The sequence below is a fragment of the Ixodes scapularis genome, unplaced genomic scaffold (genome assembly GCF_016920785.2).
Source record: "Ixodes scapularis isolate PalLabHiFi unplaced genomic scaffold, ASM1692078v2 PGA_scaffold1__304_contigs__length_218370807, whole genome shotgun sequence".
Lineage (NCBI taxonomy): Eukaryota > Metazoa > Arthropoda > Arachnida > Ixodida > Ixodidae > Ixodes > Ixodes scapularis.
Window position 1 is genome coordinate 172,297,974 of NW_024609846.1, and position 21,605 is coordinate 172,319,578.

Genomic DNA, 21,605 nt, shown 5'->3' on the forward strand with positions numbered 1-21,605 from the left:
TCCTACCTTTCCCTGGCAAGTATGGCCAAACAAATAGAGGTCTCTAAGTATACAGTACCACGCGTATATGCCGATCTCTTTCATTCCAACGAACCTTTCGGCTCGACATCCACGCCCGAAGCAGATCGAGAAGCAGCCTCCGTAGCCGGCGCGTGGAAGATCGAGCCGAGCATCCCGCCGACCCCCCGTGGTGGCTGGGCCACTGGTCGAAACCCCGGGCCCCGAGAGGAGCGCTCCTTCCGCGTCGGGGCGAGAAAAACAAATGTCGCTCCCCTCCGTCGGCCATCTGGAGAGCGAATCCGGCGGGCTCCCAAACGGACCCCGGGGAGTGCTTTTTTTGGAAGGGCTCCCAGTGGTCTTCGCTGGCTGCGGGCCCGATCTGGGCCCAGGGTTCCTGCTCCGCGTCACTTCCCGGTCCGCGTCTAGGCCTACTCGTCCAGCGCATTCGCCTCAGGTGAGCCTCGCTTAGCCCTTCTTCTTACGCTTCGCGGGCATCGGACGCTAGCCGCGATTAATGTTCGTCGGGTACGCGGAGCCACGCGCCTCCCACGTCTAAAAAAAGTTCCAGCGGCGTGAAGTGTGGCCCGGGAATGTCTCAGTTCCTTCCTGGCAGCGCCGGGGAGACGCGTGCACGCTGCGGCCAGCTGACAGTGTAATGCCGGTTCGATCACCGTATAGGGTGTGTTCACTGGATGCCATAGATGTTTGCAATAAAGCCCATTCCCACAGGAGCGTTTGGTTACGTTTTTGTGACGTTACGTTATCATAAGTTACCGGAACATCCGTGCCTCGAATGTCGCATGCGCAAGGCTATACTCCTTCAACTGTTTCGTAGAAAAGCACGGATGTTTCGGTCAATCACGTCGTGAGGACGTCAGCTCTGGTAATTTAATGCAAAGTAAGAAATCGGTGCTCTGTGAACCCGCCTTTACTCGGGAACACGGGCTGACGACACCTTCACCAGATTCCTTTCACTCCGTCAAAACTGGGACTCTTGGTAGACGCTAAGGTGATTTACTCGCAACTCGTGCTGATGACCGTGTAACTTGGAGGAGATTTGGTGGGCCGGATTGACGCAAAGGCTATATGGCCTCGTGACTCCATTTCTTGTCCGCTCAGATGACGAGGAGGCACCGAATCGATACTTTGTTTCTGTATATGCGTGCGTTTGTGTCTGTGTGTCGTATGCGTGCGTGCGTGCGCGTGTGTGTGTGTTGTGCTTGTGTGCTGGTGTGTGTGACTTACCGAAAATAAAAACAGCCTTCCAAGGAAACTTATTTTGAATCATGCATAACATGCACATTTGAATCAATTTTAATGCGATAATAGTTTAATCTTGAGAGCAGTTAATCCTAATAGAAACTCATTGCAAAAAAAAAAATAAAAAAAATATGATGCTTTCTTTTACGGGTTTTGCGTGTTTTAGCTCTAAAAGAGAACAAACGCGAAAATTAACGAAGCACGCGTGCCCCGTACAATCCCGCCCCGCAGCACTAAACCGAGCTGCCGCTATACTCTGCTGTTTAATTTTCTTCAGGCCTCTATCATGACATATGCCATCTCGCGCGATGGCACAATAATGAGTATGAGTTCCGGTACTTTAAGAAGAAAGAAATCATGAAAAATACTTTAGAGAGCGAAGACAACTCACTCTAAGTATGCGGGCTCGAAGATGACAAGAAATTAACTTTGTCTGCTCGACAGAGAATAGTCTTGTCCTTGCTCCCCGTCTAACACAACAGTCTCCAAAGTTGATATTAGATTGAAAACCAGCACCCTATGTTTTCCTCTCTGCTTCGTTAACTCTCTTGTGTCTCTGCTACCGGTTTTCTCAAGAACGTTCCTCAACAAAATTCGCGCTTCCGCTTACCTGTGAGCTGCGGTCGTTTCCGGAAAAAGTTTTCCCCGTACATCGTGCAAAGCACATGCATGCACCTCGAGTGGCTCTGTGGAGGCACCGTCCATCGTTACAAGAAAGCGGCACGAATAACCGTCACACGCAACATATTTCGCAGTACCATCCAAATTTAGCGGGCAGTGGTCACGTAACGTCATTAGCGTGATTGTCACCTGACCACCGTCTGAAATATTTACTGGATTTAGTTGACTCGGTACACATGAGTCCGACCTCCCGGCATATTTTTCTACGCAAACACCTCGTTGGCAAACAGCTATCCTATCCCCCCTCCCCAGAACAGACATGTACGTAACAAACTCAAGAAGGTAAGGCAAGGGAAAGGAAGGTCGGGGAGGAGGAAGCAGACGGAACACTCAAGAGAAGAGGTTTCCCCCTCTCTTGTCCAGCGTTCCGTCTGCTTCCCCCTCCCCGGCCTTGCTTTCCCTCGTCCTACATTTTTAAGTTGCAACGGACTATAGTAACGAGTTCCTTCTACCTAGTTACTCGGTAACGAGTAACGTATTTAGCTATTTTTTTTAATAAAGGAAAGAAGCAACGTGCTTAGTTACACTTGTAAGGTCAAGTAACGAGGAACGGTATTTCGTTGTTTTCGAAGAGTAATGTCTACAACACCGTTTATACAGCATCGTTTTAATTGTGACCCGAGTGTGCGTCTATTGCGACAAAGACAGATGGGCAACCCGAACAAAAAAACTAAACAGTATGACAGTGTAGCAGCGTTAATCGCTGAACACGTCAGTCGAACTCTACAGCTGGGAATGTCCTTCATCCAGCGAACACAATAAGCTTTGTTGGTTGAACCTTCTAGAATCGTGCACAGATCGAATGCAAACCCGGAGGTTGCTGCCAACACGGGAAGGCTGAGAACCCCTTGTCAACTTGGAGCTTTAGGTGCAGAGAGAACAAAAGAGAAAGGGGAATCCCAGATTCACCAGCTCTTCTTGAAGCACAACACCGCCGTTTCTTAGAGCGCGTCAGTAGAACGACTCTTCAGCGTCGCCGGAGATGTATTCTCAAGGAAACGTAACTGATGAAAACTTCGAGAGGCAGCCACTACTGCTTAATTAATGCAGCGACTACTAAAAAACAGACAACAAACCAGAAAACAAAAGCAGTTTTGTATTTGGCCGTCAAAGTAACGAAAAAAGTATCTCGGTACTTTGGAGGTGACGTAACGCGTTCCTTTTGAGAAGCGGTAACGATTCACGTATTTAGTTACTTTATAAACTAGTAACGAGTTACTTTTTGGTAACGTGTACATGCCTGCCCCAGAATAAATTTAATCCGATTGAGAATCCGGGTAACCAATTGGATCATATGACCATAACAACAACCAATGGCGTTCTCGACGCCATTGGTTGTTGTTGCCACTTTAGTATGGATCATATGACCCTAACAACAACCAATGGCGTTCTCGACGGAGCTTCGCGGCATGAGTCTCGGCGCATAAACGATTGCCACGGAAGTTTACCTCCCCAAAAACGTATACCCCCGACAATATTAGCGAGTTTTAGTGGACCGTGTTTTCCCCTCCGCAACGAAGAAACCACCACTGCGCCTGCGCGCCGATGACCTTGGCTGTAGAGTTCCGGGTAGCGGAGGGGCTGAGCGGAGGGGGAAACACGGTCTACTAAAACTCGCTATTGTCCGACATATAACCAAAATACTTCCCATTTCGTTTTTTTTTTTCTCTTCATTTTTAGAGTTCGAGCAGCCAAATTAGGGTCGGGGTCTCACGCAGGCCGGGCGATGGCCATCCGACGTAAAAAGCCGGGCGTGCCCCCGCGCCTGCCCGACGCCAAGAGCCACCGGGCGGGGAGCAGGGCGCGGTCCAGCAACCGGGTTGTGTTCGAGGCGCTCTCCTGCGGGCCGCAGCCCCAGGAGCAGGCACGGACAGAGCCCCCGGGGGCCCCAGCAGGGCATCCCGAGGCTGAGGAGGCGCCGCCGGCAGACAGCGGAAGCTCCGAGTCGCCCCAGGAGACCAGGCTGCAGAACCGGCTGCGCAACAACTGGTCCAAGCTGGTCACGGACAAGATGACCGTCATGGCCTTTGCCCGCTCCCTCAAGGGACACAGGTGTCCAGCCGTCTTCTACTACCGCAGTTGAGGCCGGCCAGTCGACCCAGTCGACGCGACGTTGCTGCCAGCGAGACGCGCCTCGTGTTGTGTGCAGGATCGGCGCACTACCGCACGGCGTCCTTAGGTACATGAGACACAGCTCCAACTTGGCTTTCCGGCGAACTCTCTTCGTTCTTTTTTTTCCTAAAGTGCGCACTTTTCCTCGATACAATCAGTGGCGGCTCGTAAAGGAACAAGAGAGCGGTCTGCAGCCATCCGCGTAGTGTACCCCAAAGTTTATGTCTAGGGGGCAGCGACGTACAGGATTTGTCAAAGGTACTCCAGCATTGCACTGAAGATAGTATTACAATTAGTCGTGCCAAAATATATCGGAGTTACGTGTATCGCGACTTCTATCAAAACATACCTATATATACCCAATTGCAAGCGCGACATACCCGCCCGCTGTCGTGTCTGTACTCGTGTGGGCAAGCACGTGGGGCTGCAAGTCTGCCAAAGCTAGCTCCGCGCGCATCTGCACGGGATAGCACGCAGGGGGCGCCGTGCGTGAAATTTCGCATGGATGCAGTTAATTTAAAGCTATTTCTTTGCACTCCACAAATAAAAGGATGACAATTATCGTGTGGCTGTTGTTGTTGTTCAAAACATTCTTATTGCACAAAGGCAGGAGAGAGCGGAAGGGGTTATGGGTCGAAAGAGATAGAGAAGAAGTACAAGTTATCTGTATATGACCCTATTCCAGGACTCCATTTGCTTGCGCCGCCCTGGCCCGCCGGATTAGCATCTGTTGCTGAACCAGGTCCTCGCTTGCGAGCGCCGCATGCCGCTCCTTTTGCTTGCTTCACATTGTGAAGTCTCTTCGTTCTTCTTGCAGACCCACACCATGTGGTGTGTGTTTGCCTCTTGCCACCCGTACCACGCGCAGGCTGCCCACGCGTATCTGTCCGGGTACCAGGTGTATAGCTTGTCTGGGGTGAGAAATGTATCCGTCTTTAGCCGTCAAAGGGTGTGTTCGCCTTCCTTGCTTAGGGACTTATGCGGTGCTGGAAATTTCTTACGTGCTAGTCGGACGTCCAGTAGACGTCTGGAGTACGACCACCTGTCCTCCACGCCTGCGGCAGGAATAGAGCTCCGGCTCGGAAGAGAATCTCAGGTCGCGGCGTGAGCCGCCTCATTTCCTGGATGCCCCATATGACCAGGAGACCAATGTAAACCGCCTGCGGGGGGTGCCTTCTCAGTAGTCCGGCCGCCACCTCCCCCGCGGAACCCGCGGCGAAGTTGCGAACGGCGCCCTGAGAGTCCGATATTATAGTTGCTTTTGGGTTGCAAGTGATGGCCAGTGCGACGGCCACCACTTCGGCTTCCGTAACACAAGCCATTCTGAAGGATGCTTCCGTTACGAACTTGCTCCCGTCCGAGGTAGCCACGGCTGCCGTGGCCACCCCCCCAGCAACAGGTCCCGCGGCGTCGACGTAGAGGGTGCCTGGTCGGCTATCCCAGGTCCGAGCGAGGGCTTCGGACCTTGCCATACGCCTTTCCGCGTCCCGTGATGGGTTTATGTTCCTCGTAATTCTACTTCTTCGAACACCAGCTCGACTATGATCGCCCAGCTCGATCTGTTGTCGTAAGGAGGCGGCGTCCGGGTTCGCCAACACCAGCTTGTCGAGTAGCCAGCGACCGCTCTCTGTTCCTCCAAGTCTTCTGATTTGCGCTTCAATCTGGGCGTTGACCAGCTCCTCAAAAGTGTTGTGTACTCCCAACTAAAGTAGCCTTTAGTAGCTGCACATTCCGGCAGTCCCAGGGCATTCTTTTATGCCTTCCGAAGCAGCATGTCGGGCTTCTCTACCTCCTTCACAGACGAAAACAAAAATATTACTTAATACTTCTTGCCTTTTGACTCTATGGCTACAAAACACAAATAAAGAGAGAAAAAAAAAGCATCAACTCAATGCTTTTTGCATTTCTTATACGTATAATCCAGTTCGCCCAGCTCACAAAGAGCGTGTGACAAAGTGGCATCGGTTTGAGCCACCATAATTTGGCCACCTTCCACTTTTTCCAAGCTTTGGCATTTCAGTCCTACACCAATGGCCTCTTCCGCCCTTTTCAGCAACGCACGGCACTTGTCATGCGAGTTGTCAGCATGAGCTTGTGCGCTGTCAGGCTTTTTCCTTTTCGTTATTCGCAACAAGCAACGACCGCGCGAACGAAAAGAGAACCACGTGTTCGGTGTTGATACCGCTGGTCTGCCGGTGAACGAGCGTCCGAGCGGATTTCTACTATGAAGTCTCTAACTTACTACGCGCAAACAGAAAAAAAAAAAAAAAAAGCAAAAGAATTACGTTTGCTTATTTTCAGGACTTAGCAGTGGCCTTTATGACAAGGGTCGCAACACAATAATGCCCAATAATGCCACTTAGCTCGAAGACTGGATCGGATTGTGATGGCTATTTTCCACCGGGCTCTCAGTCGAAAACGCCACACCTACCAGATTGACAGCCAAACACCATTCCTAAAAAAAAAAAGAGAAAAAAAAAAAAAAGATTTGTTTAGGGATTGATTAGCTCTTTTGGGGGGCAGTTTGGAGAAATTTGTGTGTTGGCGCAGCAAGGCGCAGGCAAAGAGGAATTTATCAAAATGGACCACCCCTGAAATTGCCATACTTTCCTTCGTAATAGGTACCGAGATGGAAAGCTCGTGCTCTTGCATGCGAGGACAAACGCATTTCTTTTTGATAGTTCAGTCGGTAAAGCACTTTGCTCACCATCTCAAGCTGGCGAGTTCAAGTCCTGCCAGGGACTTCCCTCTTTAATGGTTCCCTACGGGCATATACTGAGGGTGAGGGATCATTCGATTTGCCGGCCACTCTTTCACATTGCCCTGCAATTTTCTCCACTGCGCTACACTTTTCTGCACAGGTGCAAGTAAATCATGGCGGACCGTACCTAATAAGTTTGGGTTTTTTTTTTTTTTTTTTTTTTTGGTACAGTACAGTACGTTACAGATTTTCATGAGATTCGGCTGATAAAACACATTCTATGTTAATACGCTATTCGATATTCGCTTCGAGGGAACTGCAATACTGGTAATTTTCGAAGTGTTGATCGCGGCGGATTAGCCCCGTTGAGTGCACTTCTTACCGAGCACCGGTACATTGCGGAGAAGCAATACCTGCGGGAGTCGACACTGCAATCCCGCGATCCTCGCTTTGCCGCAGCGCAGCAACGCGCTTAGGAGAAAATCGTCTTTAAAGCGCGTGGTGAGTGTCTCTGGTGTATTCAAAAATAAACGAGAACTTTGTGAATGTTGATATCGACATTTTAGTACAATTTTAATATTAAAATGTGGATGCTTATCATTCGAAGTTTTTGTTTCGTTTAATTTTGATACTGAAAAAAGGATACTGAACAAGAATATTTATAAGTATCTACAATTAGGTATAGCTGAGCATATCTAGGTTTAATTTCGCGTCAAATGTCCTTTACTTGCCACTACATGTATCGCTAGACGTTCTCAGGCTCTAGTTCATACATACGTATAGTTACCGTAAATTAAAGTTAACTGAGCTTAGGACTGGACAAGTGGAAGCTTAGGAACAACCTTCACGAGTTGAGCTAGATTTTCATTTAAACCTAAAAAAAAAATTTTTTTTCCTACCTGGAGGGTGGCATGTCCCCCCAAAAAAATACTCGTCGAAAACATTTTCTTTTTTTGCCAATATTTATGCTACAATACCATTTTTAGCCATGTTGAATAAACCTGAGACATTTCTGCCCCAGTCCCAGGTTTATTCAACATGGTTAACATTCACCAGCTCGCCTGCACCCTTACCATTTTTAGATTTGCGGGCATAAACAAACTGTACCCTTGTGGGATGATGATGATAGCGTTTGTACACAGGTCAAGAAGGTAGCGGCAAATGCCCCGCGAAGGGGTTCATACACCCCTCTGCCACCTCCACATCCAATAGCGTCCCATCGCCTTCGTGACGTCGCGGCCAACGCAGGAGGAGGGTTTTGCCTTCCTGTAAATATTTGCCTTATCTTTCGACTTTAATTTAGTGTTGAGGAAGCCACGAGACGGAGATTAGAGTTTTTGATGGAAACAAATAAGACTTTCGGAGGTTAGGTTCCCCCTCCGATGGATAGAAAGGCTTTCAGGGGCTCGGTTCCCCCTCCGATGAATACAAAGGTCGCTTTCTTAAAAAGTGGGGGTCGGAGACAAGTTGCGGATCAAGGGGCGTTTCCTTCGAACTATTCTTTCGACTGCGGAGGGATTTGAAACGGACGCATCACGCGCACTCGCGGGAGGAGCTTCTCTCCACAAAGCTTCCGCAACGTGCATTCCACATTATAAAGATGGCCGTTATTTGCAGACGTTAGGTAGGAGCTTGATCTGAATATGCGAGAACCTCTGCCAAGCCAGCCATAACTAGGGGTGTCGCTAACATTTGTCAAACCGGATTTTTAGGTCGACCTTTCGGGGTTCGACTGGTTCGAACCAATCGACGAACCTTTGAACTTATAATATACACCAGTGGTTCTCAAATGGGGGTCCGCGAGACCCTCAACAAATTGTTTTTTTTTTTTTTTGGTTGGCACGTTTGCATGAACTCACCAAAATGAAGTGATGTGGCACCTTTGTTTTGCTTTTCTGCTACGTAGCAATAAAAGGCTCCTGTTTCATGCTCCAGATGTGTTAACTTACTAACGTCCTCCCCCCCCCCCCCCCCCCCCCGGCTGGAAGGGGTCCCCCATCACTCGGTGCGGTCCGCAAGGGGTCCCCGACACATCCATGGCTGAGAACCAGTGATATTCACCATACTTATAGACCTTTTCCACAAGGGCGCCGCCATCTTGAATTGTCGTCACTTCCAGTATGGGCGACGACAAAATAGTAAAACGTTTCAACCTGTAACCAATAAAAAAATAGAGGGGAGCCAAAACGAGAATGTGTGACGGTTAGGCTTATATCCCAAATGTCTTCTTTTGGCGTGGCGACGGCAAAGTAATGTTTTCGCCCATACTGGAAGTGACGACAATTCAAGATGGCGGCACCCTTGTGGAAAAGGTCTATAACCAGAATCGACCGGTTCGACTTCGTGGACACTGTGGACCTTGATACAAGCATGTCTAAGTTTCGAGTTTTTTTTATTTTTTTTTTATGCGAAAGGTTATTTTAATGTTATGAACAGTTGCGATTAAAAGAAACTAATTCTAATCACTAAAAAAACTTAATTATTTAATTTTTGTACTGTATTAACTGAAATAACTAATTAGTTCTGCCTTAGCCATCACCACCCAATCCGAAGCCAACTGGCCAGCCTGTCGCGCATGTGCATAGCAGTCGAACCTGAGTCGAACTCGAACCTCCACCGGTTCGCGACACCTCTTTCCCCTTTGGGGATGCGCTCCAATGCGCTCAACTATGGCACCCAGTGAATACCTTCCATTACACTGTACTTCCATAAATAGCTTGCAGGTGTTGCCATTGCTGGGTACCAACGGTTCTTTCTTACTGATTCCCTCAAGCTGACGTCACGGGAGTGATACGCTTTGCACTCCTCGCTGGCCAATTTTGGAGAGAGGTAGAGTTGCGGCCACGAAATTTCGTTTCCGTACCCCATTAAGCACGGAGAAACTAATCAATATTAGATTCGAAAATATTCGTACAAAACCAATATTTGCTTCTCAAAATCCACTATTTCCACGTGCCTAAAAATCAGATTAAGACTTAAGGAAATGGTAAGCAATGCCAACACAAGCATTAAAATATCCCCGTGCTTCCTTGTGGCATGAAGTTTTGCTGTAAAATTTGCAGGGTGTGCAGGTAGTCATAAGAAATGCAATATGTGCAGTGTTTTGTGCTCCCGGAGAGGGGTTCCACAGCATTCACTGCACACCATCAAACTTTTTATAATCACTTGTGAACAAGTAGTGCTATTGCCAAAATAGTGAACCTGAACCCACATCTACCCTTACTTTTTTAGTGTTGCCAGTAAAGATGAATACGTACCCAATATAAAGCTTCAATATCTTCTCAAGAAATATTACTTTGACTTTTTAATTGGATTAAAATCAATGACCTCCAAAATTTCACTGGATTTCCAACTTAAAAACATTGACAAAGAGAGCGAAGTCAGGCCGACAGTCAGACTGGTGCCCCTATCAAGAGGTTAGAGGCATGGATCACGACTACCGATGACATGAAGAGAGGGGACGACAAAGTTAGAAGCACACATGACGAGAGAGGAGTGTTTGATGTGAAGCTTTCTATGCATTGTGAATGCAGCATGGATTGTGAAAATTGCAGTGTTCACTTTGCAGGTGACGCACCTCCACAGCGCACCTGAGTGCCACGAGGAGTACCCTCAAAGGTGCTAACTAATCCATCAAAAAAAAAAGAGACCTCGAAGAATAAAATATATTGTAAACCCTAGAGTATGAATTTGAATAGTGCTTTATTTGAATTGACAAATGATTGTCTAAAACAATTCGCACACGTCTACCTGAATATCCAGCGGTGTGGTAAAATATAAATAGTTTCATTCTTAAAAAAAAAAAAAAGATATATAAAGCAATGTGGCAAAACTTTTCACATTATGGTGAAATGCAACAAAATGGGGAAGGGTGAGCTCTCTGGTGCACAAATCAGTAGAAAGGGATAAAAAAAATGTGAACCTGAGCACAAAAAAATTGAATAAATAAATGACCCAACAAACAGTTTGGAGAACAGAGAGGCACTAGCACCTACGCTCCGACAGACTGATTGGCAAGCGTTGCATCCTCTGCAAGTACAGTATACTCGTTGCTTCGCTTGCGCCAAAAGTACAACAGCGTCCCGAGTGGCAGCAACAGAAACAGCAGTCCCACAATGAAGGAGAGGCCCCCAAAGAAACCCCGAGAGACCCCAAAGAGGCGCTGAAAGATCACCCTCCCCAACAGGGGGGCCAGCGCCTCGCAGGCGGCCATCACCGAGAACAGGCGACCGTATTCCACTTCCGGAAGCAGCCGCGACACGTGGGCCCGCACGCAGGCCGGGGCAATGTTGCTCAGCATGCCGAAGCCGTAGCCAAGGAAGAAGAGGGGGCTGCCGGCCGAACCAGAGGATGCCTGCAGGATGTTCTTGGCCCCGACCCCAAGGATCCCCAGCACAGCCAGGCCATACTCCTGGTTGGGTAGCCAGCGGACAAAGCACACGAGTACGGGCACCAGAACCAGGACGCTGGCCAGCGAGAAAGCAGACGTCACAATGACGTAAGTGGAAAAGGTCCAGTTGAACTTGCCCTTGGCGTAGAAGTAGCCCATAAAGGACGTCTGGCTGTTGAGCACCAGCAGGAAGACCGAGAGCACCAGCAGCGGCACTCGCCACCGGTCCACGTCCAGCTTCCTTCCCACGACGGTACGCACGCTGCCCAGGAGGTGCCGCACGCTGAAGAGGTGCCGCAGCGACCGGAGGGGTTGTGGCCTCAGTGCAGGGGGGTTGGAGGGCGGCCGGGGGTCCTCGGCCCGCTCGGGGTGTGCTGGAACATCCTGCACCAGAAGTGAGGCCCAAGCGCAGGACAGGGTAAAGAGCCCAAGAGAGGAGGCCATGAGGGGCACGAAGCCAGACTTGAGGAACACCAGAGCACTTATCAGCTGTCCAGTAGGCAAGCCCAACACGAAGGCAATCTGGAGCGTGAAGAAACGCACAGTTCGCTGCTTCCTGGAGGACCCCGAGGCGGTGAGGGTATATGAGGCCATGAGTACTGCTGGAAGCCCCCCGAGAAGACCTTCCGGAATAGCACAGAGCAAGTTGTACAAGAGGGGAGCATCCACGTAGACTGCGGTGACCAGCTCACCGGACACCTTTGCCATGTGGCCAAAGAGGGCGATGCACAGAGGCACCTTGAACCGGCCAGCCTCGTCACACCAGCTGGCCACCACCAAGGTGACCAGAGCGCCTGGTAAGAAGCCCACCAGCGACTGGTACATGACGTAAAGCGACGCCACATTGCGAACGTCCTCCCTTGTATGATCGGCCAAGTTCTCGCAGACTTCCCTGCTCTTGTTGAGTACTTGGTAGCACGCCTTCAGTTCCACCAGGTTGGCTGCTGTCGCGCACTGTATCGTATAGGCCAGGGTGTAGAGAAAGAAGAATGCTTCAAGGCGGAGGGTCTTTGCAAAATCCCAGCACCTGCGGCAGCGACTGCGGTCATCCTCTTCGGGACTGTCACCTTCTCCAAGGGTCCCAACGTTTTGCAGGGTTCCCCGCAGACCAAAGGGCTCGAAGAACCTCCGGAAGCGCCTCCTGTAGCGGGCAAGGTGCTGTCGCCAGCTGCGCTCCAGGTAGTCATCGACCAGGTTGGTTGCTGCATCAGGCAAGCCCCCTTCCATACCCACACGTACACCTGCAAACCCAGATTGAACTTGGGCTGAAAACTTTGCAGGCTGAACAGTTGTGTAGTAACCAGTGTAAACATGGATGGAAGTTTGCTGCAACTTTGGCAAACTAAGAAAACAGTATAACTAACATGATGGTAAGCCTCGAGACTGCGGTAAAAGAAAATTAGGGTTGATACATTGTCAGTCCCCTTTTTCTGCCTCTTCCATTGTTTTTCTTTTTCAGCCCATCTCAGGTTTACCACCTTGATGAACTTACACCGGCTAACCTGCACTTGAGGTAATTTCTTAAGTGTCCAATACATTCTAGGGATTGAAGATCCTTCATTGAACAATTGAACAACTAAACAATCATTCAACACTAATTTGCAAGCGATACTACTACCACCAATACCAGCAGACAAACACGTAGCCAGGATTATGATTCGGGGGGGGGGGGGGGGGGGGGGGGGGGGGCACGACAAAATGCTGTATGAGGGGGAGAGGAGGCTCCAGCAAAACGGAAAATTTTGGGGGAGAGGGGGGCATGCTATGCCCACCCCCCTTTTTTGGCTATCTGCCTGCCAGCAGACCAGGCGAATGATAGCTTTACTCGCGGGTGATATATACCCTCCAAGGTTCACAAGGTCAAGACACCGATTAATTGTTAAAAAAGTTTTAAAGTTTATTCTCTCATCATTTGTCCCAAGGAAGGGATGTCCTACAAGCTGAGAGAAAATAGACCCCTTACTTTTTTTTGCAAAGCAGCAAAAGTTATTCTTGATCAGTCATTTCTAATGAAATATTGAACTGAAAATAGAAATGTATGCAACACATTCAGAAATAACTTAGACACAACCTGTAGTCTCTAAATGACAGTAGCACACTTATATTTTCATGGGGTTGCTGTATTTCCTTCTAGGAACCCCAATTTGATAAGCATTCCAAAAACAGTGATAAAACTGAGACACCTCAGATATTTGTTCCATTCTAACATACTACACTTTTGCAGAGTCAGGCAGTGTGGGTAGGCTCTTTGCCAACTGTAATGCTATAAGATCTCCAAGTCCTGAGGGTATGTTCAATAATATTTAATGGACTGGTGACATTACTGTGCCGTGACCTTGATGGGTACAGTGCCCAGGACTAAGAAGCAACAGCACTGAGTGCCCTGCCATCTCCGTGTGCTTGCCATATTGGCTCTCAGCTGCGACCACAGTACTGCGGTAATATGTAAAAATAGAGCATGAATGCAAGACCCCAAATCTCAATAATAAAGAGGTCAGTGAACATGACGCTGAATTGCTTGCACTAAGTAGTGCCGCCAGACTAGCTAATTGTAACCTATACGCTCATGATCCTTCTGCTTCGTCACTAGAAGTGAACAGGGAAATAGCCACGCTAAGGCCCTGCACGGTCCCGAGTCAATCCAAAAGCTTGGGCCCGGCCCTCGGGCTAGGCCAGACGGTATGCATTGCTCTCAGCCTTGCTCTGGGCCCCGTCAAAGACGTGCATCAACCCCACTGTTGAGGCACCTCCAGCCGGGCCGGGCTGGGTCAGGTACGCATCCCTTTGGGCCGGGCCCGGGTAGGGCAAGACTGAGAGGAATTGGGTCCGGGCCGGGTCGGGCCTCGAAAGGTAAACCTGTGCAGTGCTCTAAGCCTTGCAGCTTATTTGTCACCACTCAGACTTGGTGGTCGGCACAAAAACGACTGCCGTACAAGCAACCCCTTTTCGGCTGCACTCGCAAGTGGTACGAGAGATGAACAAGAAAGACCCAAAGCTTCCAGAATAATGACAGTTATAAACTATCATTCTGCACTCAAACTCGCACTGCTCCTGCTTTTCAAGACTTGGAATCTATTGGTTGCCCTTCATCATCATGCTGCGAGAACCCTGTTCCTCTGAACGTGCCAAGAAGCCACATCGACTACAACCTTCTCCTCAAGATCGTAACAAAAAACAAAACACAAACAACTAGAGGCTGGTGCAACTTTCTTTTAACAAGTACCAAATCCTCCTATCCTTCCAATAGGCCACGCTCTTGCCGGAAGTTTCGAATTTTGCCCCCTCTTATATGAGATTGAAAAGCACTTCCAAGTGGGTATGAGGGCTGCATCAGCCCTCTCAGTTTGTTTCTTGGTGTTCCGAGAAGGCATGCACGTACAAAGCGGTCTCATCTTGGATAGACTCCTTCCACATTTTACGGAAGGCTCGATGCTTCGTCTCCAAGCAAAACCATCCGCCTTTCTTTTATCTGGCTTCTTCTAACGACCTGTTTTGAGGAGCGCTCTATCTATCTTCTTTAGGTACAGTTCATCAACTTAGAGCAATACATTTTATATCTTTTCCAGGTGTACGGGCTTACACGACGTGCCCTTTCTTGCTATGAGAGGAGTTGTGGAGACAAGGACAGCCTTCTGGTTTTCCGCACACCGAAAAACTTTGAGCGCCTTTCTACTATGAGGGCATGGTTCATGGACGGGACTTTTAAGGCGACGCCATCACTATTCTATCGGGTGTACACAATGCACGGGCTGTACCATGGTGCTGTGATCCCGCTTTTGTACGCTTTGCTTCCGTACATATTGCATTGTCTTATATCTTCATCGTACAGTCGCCGCGGGAGTTAATAGCTCCACGCGAGCGCGCATTTTTTTTCCAAGGGGCGCTTGACTAGTGGCTTGCGATAGAACTAGAGATGACGTCAGGGCGAGCCCATGCGGAGTGGACGGGGGACACCGTCTCAATTCAAGGGAACTGTTGTTATCATCCCGCCTGCGGGTGAGCGTAGTTCGAATGAATAGGAGAGATGATTCTGCAAAAGTCAAGATCGCCGAGCATGAATGAGATGGCTGCTTGCTAAGAGAGAAGAAAACAAGTCGCATATTCTACACCATTCAGCGGCTTCTCGCTTTTATTTGTTCAGGGGTGGAACTCATGAAATGTGCTTGGGAGCAGCCACGGGAGCAGCTAAAACAGCTGTTTTGGAGCAGGTTGGGAGCAGCTAAAACTACACTCTGGAGCAGGCTAGGAGCAGCTCAGATCAGTTTTCATTGCACTCCAGCTTGTGTCTTAGACAAGCACGGGAGCAATTTCAGTTGTGCTTAGCAGCCCAGATAAACATGAGTGGTTAGGGACCTAGGCAGATGGGATAACAGTGTAACAGATGCGAAAACTTGGAACTTTGTGAGCCTTGATATTTTCTGAGTGGCTTTCAGCTGCTCAAAATGCAAACCAGCACCGCTTATCGCACAGTCCACACGTCCTCGACAGAGTGATTTTATGTGCGAACCACGTGACGTGCGTAAGCAACGAACGTGCAGTTGCGCGGAAGAACAGGGAAACAAATTTCGAGTTTCTCATATTGCGCAACTCAATATCGCAACAAAATTCGAGTTTATCCTATTGCGCAACTCAATATCGAAGCAGCAGACTACGATTAACGGAGTTATCGTATTCGAAGCGATAAGCAGGAGCAAGGTTAACGTATGCCGAGCAGATCTACCGCTCGCGTGAGAGCTGCTGGCCGGCAAGGTTTCGGATCGGACTGCGTTTCAGATCTATCAAATCACGATTTATCTTGCAGGAATGCGGTTCCAACTTCTAACGATGAAGTGCTCAAAGGAATCTTTTGCTCATTTGTTTTCAACTGACTGACGTCCGGATCCCGGGCTTCGGAGCCTCAGGCAATCTGACGCTTAACGACTCGACCTTACCTCGACCGACTTGTTTAACCGCTTATGGTTGAAGAATAACAATCCAGAGGCAGATGGTGTAGCGCTTGGAATCCGAACCCCGAGTTTTTTTCGCACACTTCCTACTCGGGATACACAGGGAGAATAAAGAGAAAAAAAGGATTGCAAGGTCCCCCCAAGCTAAACGCGATCATTGTTGCCAATCTAGTCGATAGAAACCGAAACCAAGACAAAATACAATTTTTTTGGCGCACATTTTCCAATTTGGTGCATAATGGCGCGAGGTATTGACTGTGGCGCAGTTTCCGAAACATGGCGCAGGATGGCGCAGACAAATGCGTCTGGCGCAAAATGGCGCAAATGGCGCAGCCGTTCCACCCCTGTTTGTTGCTGCATGCTCACCTATCTGTACGCTTTTTTTTTTAGCCCCTATTGTTTATAATCTTGTGAAGCTGATCATGCCGCATTATCCTCCCCCCCCCCCCTCCCCCCATTTTTTTGAGTGAAATACAGATACTGATTGCTTTCTTTTCTCAACATTTGTATTTAGCTACGCAAACAAGCTTTATTTTTAGTATGCCTTTTATAATTATGCGATCACGTTTTTTTACATGAATTTTTTATGAAACGGTATTGATCTTCAATATGCTCAGTATAATAAAGATAAAACAAAATGCACCGAGCTGCACGAAACCGTATTTTTGGGCACGGTGCTTGAGCAGTAGCCAACGCAGCTCCGCCGGTGACAATGTGCTCCGGATCATAAAGAAGTGACACGCATATGTCTTCAAGGTTTGAAATACAGGTGTCTGTCGTAAAGTTAGAATTTTTATTTGGAATTTTTTTTAGTACAATAAAACAGTTGGCTCATATTTATGACTTGCAAGCAATACTGTAAAACATACTTTGTTTTTAACCACTTGGCTAATCAATAACCCAATGTTGATGTTTACATTAATTCAATACTTGTAATACGCCCCGTTGTTAGCGACAACGGTTTCCATGCGACGAGGAAGAGACTCGTAGAGTGCCATCACAAGCCCTTGCTGAGCTTGTAGAATCCTCCACTCCCCCGCAATAGCCATCCACAGGGTGTCTGCTGATGTGTCCGCAAGGTGCCTTTTGGAGAGCCATTTCTTCAGCAGACCCCAAAAATTTTCAATCACATTAAGGTCCTCGCCTCCTGGGGGCCATTGGAGGCTGTTGATGCATCGCTCCTCCAAGTAGATTTTCACAGCGGTTGCCTGATGCACGGGACTACAATTGTGCTGCAGCACGAAGCAACCATCCGCAAATGGCCCGTCAAGAAGAAAAGGTAGCAGCACGTGATCCAGGACGTCAATATACTGCCCTGCAGTGAAAGGCGTACTCAGCCTATGTAGCGGCCCTAAGCCCTGGCTGGTCACTGCACCCCAAATGCTGACAGTGACCCACCCGCTGGCAGCGACCTGCTGAATGTAACGTGGATAGTACCTGAAAGGTGGTAATTTCGAAAGATAAAACAAACTACGCCTACAAGGGCCATCTTCTGAATATAGTTAAAATAAAGCTACTGAATTCTTCAAACAGAAAGACCTACCTGCAGAAGGCCGGTCTCCAGACGCGGCGCTGTTGATCGAAACGGCTGCAGAAGCTAGCCTCGTCCGTAAAGACAACCTCATTCCATTCCATTCATGCAAACGACTTCCGTGCAGTTCGGTGATGCTCGTAAAGGCGAGGCTTTTGTGCAGCCACTCGGGATTGAATTCCAGCTTCATGTAGGCGCTGACATATGGTCGTCACGGAAGCTCGGATGTTTAAGCACGTTTTCAACTCCTTCACTGTCATAAAAGGATCATCACAGAAAGCAGCTACTATGAGCAAGTCCTCTTCCTCAGTCATGCGGCGAGGGGGTCGACCTCGAGGTGCATCCTCGATGCGCCCTTCATCGCGAAAGGCCTGCACAATCCGGTTGACCGTTCGCCGGTTTACTCCTGTGGCTGAAGCAATTTGCCTTTGCAAGAATCCAGCTTGCGAGAGCGCGGTTATGCGAACCCTCGTATCATGCGGTACACGAGGAGGCATATTAAAAATAAAAGAAAAGATTATTTGAAACAACTTGGATGAAAAACCGAGTATTAATGTGCATAACGTAAACCAGGATAAATGAAACTAGAGCATACAGTAAATGCAAGCTAAACCTGCGAGACAACTTCTGCGATCTCGTGCGATTAGCAAAAACAGAAAGAAACTGAAATTTCAAGAGCAAGCACAAAGCGCTTAACAGGGGGGGAGGGGTGCGAATAGTGCAGCGTCATCCCTAAAAGAACCAGCCGTCTTGCTTTCTCATGCACTGTCAAGGCATGAATGACGCAGCACTATTCAATTGGAACCACTATTTGCACAACCCTACTTAACATCAATCATCCGCGAGAAAAGATAACTGCTGATACCTGTAAACTTAACAAGTAAAAGCGAGAAGCCGAAGCCTCGAAAGACATGTTTTCGGTTCCCTTTCTCTTTCCAAGCAGCCATCTCATTCGTGCTCGGCGCTCTTGACTTCTGCAGAATCATCTCCCCTTTTCATTCGAACTACGCTCACCCCCTCCCCCATCACCCCCCCGCGGGTGGGATGGTAACAACAGTTCCCTTGAATTGAGACGGCTTCCCCCGTCCACTCCGCATGGGCTTGCCCTGACGTCATCTCTAGTTCTATCGCAAGCCACCAGTCAAGCACCCCTCGGAAAAAAATGCGTGCTCGCGTGGAGCCATTAACTTCCGCGGCGACTGTACATATTGCATGGTTCGTGTTTTCGCATATCGCAAACTACAGCATCACTTTCATTTCGGTTTCAGACTTTTTTCAGTGCTCTCCGGCTTCATGTCAAGTGTGGAAGTCGAGGTAATCTACTGCGTACAGGCATTTCTCTCAAGCGAGGATTCAAGGATGTTTCTTTCATCTGTGTCAATCGGTGTACTGAAAGCTGTGCAAGTTGGGCATGCAAGCATGCTACTGCCAAGACGAAGATTTTGCTGTTCAGGTAATTACGTCTTATTCTCTAAGCTTGAGAGTAGGCCATAATCATATTGCTACTTTAATACTTTATTCGGCTCACCATGTCATGAAGCCTCCCAGAAAAATGCGTTCCTCTTTTGAACGTCATGTGCTGCAGCACATTTTCACAAATTCAAAGTATTACTGAGTGCAATCACCAGAACAAACTTTAAACGCAAATTTTTCATTAGTTTATTAGCTCTTCTATGCATTCTCATTACTTATTTCATTTAATCAGTGCGGTTCGTTCATCTGCATATTTGTATTATTTTAAGCACACATATGGCGCATAACAACCAGTTGTGTCGCTTCCTCTTCACGTGCCAAAAAAAAAACAAGGTATAATATCTATATGATCACAGAATAACAAAGGTGCATATAAAGCGAATACAATATTCCATCGACGTATACGCCAATAAGTATTGTCTTTTCTAGATGCGAATGTTACCCGCGTTGGCATTCTTGCCACCTGCTGAGGTTCCAGAGGCTTTTGACAAGCTTCTCCAGGTCCCTCCTAGTGAGGTCACCGATCTGCCTATGTACTTCCACGAAGCCTATGGTATGTGCATGATGCCGTGCAGCAAGATATGCCATGCACGAACCACACTGTCGAAGCCTGGCATCGAGGCTTCCGGGTGCGTTACAGTAGCTTTTGTCCTCACTGTTTTAATATGCTAGAGTGAGTGTTTGTTGACATATTTTATGTTAATCTGCACATATTTTTTGTTTCTTGCTGCAGTCCAATGTCGACTGCCGTCTTCCCCACCTCTGAGTCTTCCCGAGGTGTCTGAGGGATGAACAAGCACTGCAAGAATTGAAGATGGCGCAGTTAGACGCGGGGCAACCGCCGCTGCGTCTTGCACAGAAATATAAAGATATTAATGAGCGCACATCTAGAGCTTTAGAGGAGCAGTTCACCAGATCTCCTCTCTGCACACTTTGAAATATTGCTAGGAATATCCGGTTTTGAGTTCCATGCTGTAATGGCTCGTGCAGGCTCAATAAAATCGCATTTGTTCTTTCTAAACCATGCCATGGCATCTAGTTATATTTATTTTGATTTCAGCGTCATGCTTTGATTACAGCTACCAACGCGATGCATTCAATAATTGATAGGAATGAACAGAAGTAAATTCGTAGTTCTACAGCCAAACTCCACGCCATGATACGAGTGTTCCTTGTGACGATTATTCAGTCGTGACCACAATTCCTCGTACGATATGCCCTGCGACGAGTTGGCCTCCTTGACGAGTTCTCCCATGAACTGTTGGCCTGTGACGAGTTCTAGCCCGACTGCCAGTGAACATGGCTTCATTCAAGCTGATGCCACCAAAACCACACAAATTTTTGTCGCCATCAGACTGGCCCCGATAAAGAAAAGCCATTTTCGTGCCACTTTTGGACCCTGCCACCATCCAAGAGTTGACATATTATAAGCATGGACTTCGGGGGAAAGCTTGTGGCCCGAGCCGCCCCCACCACTCAGAGGTAAGAGACGCGTACCCTAGCGGTGGTGTCATGAATTTCGCACTTTGGATTGTCTTGCGGCGTGGAGTCTGGCCAATTTCTAGCGTCCAAAGGCGTTTTTTTCGTTCTTCAGCACCAGACAGAATTAAAAAAGCTCAACCAACGTGCCATAAGTAGTGAGGCTAAATCAGGTGAGCTTGTACTACCCAAAATCAGGGCGCTAGTTTGTTCAAGGCTTCCGCGATGGAGACCTATACTTTCTAGCACCCCACGAAACTAGTAAAAACAAAAGCCAAATAACAAGTGCACAAAACGAAACTATAGACGATTGCAAGCATGGCATCTGGCCGCCGCCATTTCTGCTGTGCTTCGTTCACGCGCACGCACGGTGCACCAATGAGAACGACACCCCGCAGGCGGAAGGCATGAAGCGCGTGAAAGCCGGGCGTTCCGAAGACGCGCTCTGCCGTTCTCACCCTGTCAGTGACTACAGCCGCACTAATGTCACCCAAACCAAAGTTGACCGCCAAAGCCGCGCCACCCGCGCGCGTCCAACTCTTCACAGTTACCGCTCATCCACACTGGAAGCGGATCCGCGTTCGCAAAGCGGTTGCGAACGCGGTTGTATAAAGATCCAGTGCAATTGCACGCGCACTTGATGTCATCGGGTGCGCGTGCAATTGTACTGAATCTTTATACAACCGCGTTCGCAACCGCTTTGCGAACGCGGATCCGCTTCCAGTGTGAATGAGGCATTAGAGTTGGACCTTTCAGTTGGACCACGTTGGGACTTGGAAGGTCTCCTCACCTACCCTTGCAAGTTGCACTGGTTGTATACGCCGCTCATTTGATGGTCTCAGGAGTGAGAATGATCACCTTGCTTGGACCCGGCAAGCCGGCGAAAGTGTCGTGAGCAGGTAGCCGGACGGAGGGCACACGCGCGTAAGAATTAAATCCAACCAAATCCGAAACCATAAACCGCGGGCCACGGCACGTTTTGATGCCGCGCCATAAATGAGTGCGCCACAAAAACAAGCTTAATCAAATAAA

The 21,605-nt window shown here is 48.5% G+C and overlaps 1 protein-coding gene and 1 long non-coding RNA gene across 3 annotated transcripts; one reads left to right on the plus strand and one right to left on the minus strand.

Annotated features, from left to right (window-relative positions):
• The first annotated feature begins 323 nt into the window (after positions 1-323).
• On the plus strand, positions 324-4,615 carry LOC121046391. The gene is made up of 2 exons (XR_005798137.2): positions 324-454; positions 3,660-4,615. It is a non-coding gene; the product is annotated as an uncharacterized LOC121046391 (long non-coding RNA).
• Positions 4,616-9,145: 4,530 nt separating this feature from the next.
• Positions 9,146-21,534, minus strand: LOC8052661 (proton-coupled folate transporter). 2 transcript variants are annotated; one of them, XM_002434819.5, is made up of 2 exons: positions 21,368-21,534; positions 9,146-12,385 (listed from the first exon to the last, which is right to left on the minus strand). In XM_002434819.5, the coding sequence occupies exon 2, from the start codon at positions 12,369-12,371 to the stop codon at positions 10,746-10,748; it is 1,626 nt and encodes a 541-aa protein (XP_002434864.3). In that variant the 5' UTR covers positions 12,372-12,385; positions 21,368-21,534; the 3' UTR covers positions 9,146-10,745. The 2 variants fall into 2 exon arrangements, with proteins under 2 accessions (XP_002434864.3, XP_029834180.2); XM_029978320.4 differs by having other exon boundaries at positions 10,105-12,385; positions 21,364-21,534.
• Between the last annotated feature and the right edge of the window lie 71 nt (positions 21,535-21,605).